The following is a 4,794-nucleotide window of genomic DNA, read 5'->3' as shown; positions in this document are numbered from 1 at the left end:
CGGCAAGCTCCGTCAGTGATTCACTTTGACAGGGATTAGATCAGACCAGAGGCAGGGGATGAAGTTGTACAACCAGATTAATACATGTTAGAGTTTTCCTGTGAAATCTGTTTAAGTGGCTGAGGGGAATCCCACCTCTCATGTAATCCATCCATTTTAGATCTGATGGTTAGGAGGGAAACTTTTCCAGATTTTCACTGAACAACTGTTGTCGCCCTTGCCTACAAAAAATAATGATGAGTTTTTTAATTTTTCGCTAGGACTTGGTTTGGTTCCCTCTTATTCGTTTTTCTCTTCTTTAAATTACTCAAAAAGCCTTTCATTTAATCAAAGCCATATAGCATCCACATTGTTGAGGTTAAACAAAGGCTAAAAGGGACAATTCACCTAGCATCGTAGGATCAATTGGGAGAGTAATGCTAAGCTTGCTATTTCTTATTTTGTTAAATAAATAAAAATGGAAACAAAAGGCACCATCTTAACACATGTGTACGTTGTGCTTAAAAGATGTGATTGAAAAAGACACAAAGATACATGATGTTTCCACCATAGCTGGTTCTGATGCGGATCAGACCTCGAGGTGAGGCTCGATTCATTGTTAGCCCAATCTTTCGGGAACTCTCCTGATCTCCTCCATATCCACTAGTGGTTGCTGGATTTTTAAATGGTCTTTGCAAATCCCTGAGGAAACATCACCCGACCCCTCGAATCGAAGGAATAACATGGACAGACCGCGGGAGAGGCTTATGCATGGATTCCGAAACTTGGGGATTTTTACATAGCTTTCCCGGAACTGTATAAGAGGACTTTAACCCACAAATACATGGTGTCTATTAATCAAACATAACATGTCTTACATGGCACACACCTTGGCTGTTTAGAGTACAGCTGACTTTCTAATCTTGACCCACACGTTTTGACCGATATGGAACTCTCACATACCAACATGGAAACAAGCAATCTTATGTCTAATTTAAAGATTTTGCTACACCTACTAACTGAACCTAACAAGTAAATCTTGGACTCCATGCGCCATCTTAATCCTCGTGCCAGTCTTGCAGTTCTTCTCTTTACCTAGAAGTAAAAGGAACATTAACTCTAAACTTATTTTGACCGCTTGCTATTTGAACAAGCCATGGACAGGGGTGCGTGAAGTTAGCTATCCATGTCCCAGAACCATGAGTTGGTTTCGAGATCTTATGGGTTTCAGCTCTAGCCTACCCTTATGAGTTGTTGTTGTTCCACATTTTCTGATGTCCACGTGAAGGGGGTATTGTTGTTGTTGTTGTTCCACATTTTCTGATGTCCACGTGAAGGTGGTGTTGTTTTACATTTTCTGATGTCCATGTGAAGGTTTAGGAATAGGAATTCTTTGTATCTCTTCCTTGATTCTTTCTTCAGAACCGAACAAAACAAGCCTTCACAATTTTCCATGGAGCCGGACTCCATCTCTTATAGTCTTATGCTATTATTTGCAAGCCTTCACAATTTTCCATGCAGCCGGACTCCACCTCTTATAGTCTTCTGCTATTATTTGCGTGGAAGTCATGTATGTTCAAAATTGGACAATGGTTGTCCTGTGCACATACGTCATGCACAAATGAAGTTTCTCCACTCTAGCATGTTCAATGCCCAACACAGCATTCATCGCCATTGTAGCAATCAGGACTTTGGCCTCCTCACCTCCATCACCATTTTTTTGGGCACATAAATATCTCTAATTTTGAGTTTATTGGGAACACGCGCAGCTTCAGTAAGCCCACTAGTGGGACACTATATCAGGCTGGGTATCGGAAAAAAATACATGGCATTTTTGTGCAACGAACGTTATTGTATTCATTTGATCTTCTCTTTACAGCCCCCTTGCAGCTGGCATTCTAGACACAGTCAAAGTCAAAATATTTTCAACAAGACTTTGGCTGCAACATCTAAAAATACTAGGATTAGGTAACTGTAAACCATATGAACATTTTTTTGTCAATTATATAAGATTTGATTTTTTGTGCAGCGGAAAGCCCTAGGCCAGGTGGTTATGCCTTTTCTATTTCTTTACTATAAGCTCTCTCCCTTTTTTAAAGAAAATTCCCCCCCTCCATGCAGGCCATCACTACGAAGTTATCTCTTCCAAAAATTCGAACTATCATTAAGAAGTTAAATCCTAGACAGAGGGACTTGGTGAGGGCTTGCGGATTTGGGACAATGCTGGATATTAATTGCTCTCAGTTGCCAAGGGATTTGGGAGTTCGCCTAGCGATTTGGTTTGATTGTGACAGTCGAACTGTAAATGTTCCAAATGTTGGCAGCTTCGAGATAAACCCATTCACAGTCCACCAGATTCTCGGTATACCATTGGGTGGTCGGTTAATTGACAAGATAGCAACAAGTGAGGCCAGGAGGGTCATTGCTGAAGACACCGGAATACATTCTACTGGGCCTAGCATTTCACACCTGATGAAGTTATTGTCCAATGACCTCACTGATGAAAAGTTCCTTAGAATCTTCATGCTCATTTTACTGTCAACCTTCCTGTGTCCAACCAGTCACTCCTGTGCGAGCCCGGACTACTTCAATGGCATTGTTGCCACTGATGATATCGCCAACTATGACTGGTGCAGCTTTGCATTAGACTGGTTAGTGGAAAAGATCGGACAGTTTCAGATCTCCTTGTCCAAGCCAACCGTGAAAGGTAAAGAGCAGTCTATCTCTCTTGGAGGATGCTTGATGATTCCTTTGGTGAGTTATTGTCGCTTACATAAATCTTATATGTGCATTCTTTAATTTATTATCATTTCTTGAAGGTGGATGTTTTTCCTTGATATATGCTTTTTGTAATGGACATGGTGTAGGTAATGTTCTTTGATTATCTCGATCTAAAAGGAACAAAGATTCGCAACTGCATCCCACGGTTACCAGCTTGGGATGATAAAGCCATCAGCGCGTTTGACAATATAAATTTTGCACAACTAAAGGTTAGTTAAAACTCTCTGTATATCTTTTTCCATCTCTTTTTATCTTTTCTGTTTCCATGTTTCTGTATGCTTCTCAGATTTTTTGTCCTTTTTTACTCACCTTGCTCATTTTGGGTTTCCCTTTTTCAGTTCAAAGACATAACTAAAACATGTTTCATGGAAAAGCCATCATGTATTCCATCGTCTCATTCTTTGCCAAATGGAGTTGCTCAGTTCATCGACGGACTTATCCCATCTGATGATGATGTGAGTATATGGAGTATCTACTGTTTTCTAACAATGTGCTGTCTCTACTCTTTTCTAACAATGTGTCATCATTTTCATGTCTCAGTTCAGGGCAAAGATGAAGGAGATGTGCGCCGAATTTTACAAGACGTCAATGGATGCATGCTTTAATGCACTACAGCCAGTCCTCGCAAAGCAGATGTGCACAATGGTTGAAACTATTCAGAACCAGGTCAATAACAGAGCTTCATCATCTTCAACACCACCAGTCAATGAACTGACCTGCAAGGAATGTAATTCACAGAAATGCACAATGCGGGATGGTGTATCCGCCACACCGCTCCAAACAGTTATAGATGCAGAGTTTCACAATCCTTCAGTGGGTCCAGCACTGGGTACGGTAGAGAGCACTGGTGGTGGTGATATATTTCATTACGACCCAAATGATGAAGATGTGATAAATGGCCTGCTGCAATTACGCCGCCATGGAGGATCTGTTATGGGGGATACACCTTTTGGTGCCCTCGTTGCTGACCAACCTGTTGTTGCCATGTCAAGTGAGCAAGATTTTGGTACGGAGGATTCGCCGTCAGCTGCTACTGAAGTTGGGCACCCAGAAAGCAATCAAATTTCTGCCGCTGAATGCTCCAGGGCCTCCAAGAGGCAGAAGTCACATTGACCTCGCTGTTTACATTGATTCTGAATCTGAATCCTCCAGGCCCCTGAGAATTCAGAAAACCAGAAATTCAGCTTGCGGAGACAAATAGAAACGTCGGGCTGGTAATGATTTTGCAAAACAAGTCCTAAACCCCTAAGCTCCCCAGGTTTATGCATCGATACCAGAACGCATGAGAACTATTCCCAAATCCTGAACGGTCGGGTTGGGTGCTTTTGCAAAACCTGTAGTGGAATTATCCTGCCCTGTTGACTGTTGTTAGCTGAAGCCTGACAATCAAAATGGCTGAAGTTATCTTGTCGTTCTAAAAGAGTGAAGAACTTTGTGTGATGGATTATAGAGAATATAACAGGTCATGTTTTAGCGATTTCCTAGCCTCTCATGTTGCAAAAAAAATTGTTGTAAAATTCAGATTAACATGTTGTGTTCTGTCGAACTGCAATGCTATTCTGCCCGATGAATGTCGATCTGAACCCTGAAATGACATGGTCTACTCATTCTGCTCTTGTGCTTCTTGTTACAGTTTTTTTTTTTTTACACATCAGAGCTTAGAGGACTCTGATAATAACGTCACTTTTAGGAAGTTGTTAATCTCTCGACTTGATAGTACCATTTTTATCACTATTGTCCCGTCCTCAGACATTACCAAGGAACTTTTTCCCTGTCTGCAGCTTTCCCCGAAAATAAAAGAACTTCAGAAAACACATGCATGGATTTTTCCTAAAAAAACAAGGGTCTTAAATTTTTCTTTGGTTTATATACATTGAGCATAATAGAAAGCTTCTTCGTCCGACTCGACCGTCACGGCCATTCGTGACCATTTCTCTCAACTACCAAGTACCAAGTACCACTAACCTCTCCTCATGTGGTACCAGTAGTACAAGTAATAGACAGGTCGACCAGGTTGTTAGACATACGAATATA

General features: G+C 41.2%; 1 protein-coding gene across 1 annotated transcript in view; it reads left to right on the top strand.

Moving 5' to 3' along the window:
• Nucleotides 1-4,351, top strand: part of LOC119342164 — an 11,271-nt gene extending 6,920 nt beyond the window's left edge. Inside the window, exons 2-5 of the mRNA XM_037614005.1 lie at nucleotides 2,101-2,733; nucleotides 2,847-2,969; nucleotides 3,099-3,215; nucleotides 3,301-4,351. Coding sequence (XP_037469902.1) covers nucleotides 2,101-2,733; nucleotides 2,847-2,969; nucleotides 3,099-3,215; nucleotides 3,301-3,873 — 1,446 coding nt within the window. The 3' untranslated portion in view covers nucleotides 3,874-4,351. The remainder of the gene's footprint in view (nucleotides 1-2,100; nucleotides 2,734-2,846; nucleotides 2,970-3,098; nucleotides 3,216-3,300) is intronic.
• The last annotated feature ends 443 nt before the right edge of the window (nucleotides 4,352-4,794 follow it).

Source organism: Triticum dicoccoides, chromosome 7B (assembly GCF_002162155.2).
Source record: "Triticum dicoccoides isolate Atlit2015 ecotype Zavitan chromosome 7B, WEW_v2.0, whole genome shotgun sequence".
NCBI lineage: Eukaryota > Viridiplantae > Streptophyta > Magnoliopsida > Poales > Poaceae > Triticum > Triticum dicoccoides.
Note: the sequence above shows the minus strand (reverse complement) of the source record. Positions and strands in the feature narration are given on the sequence as shown.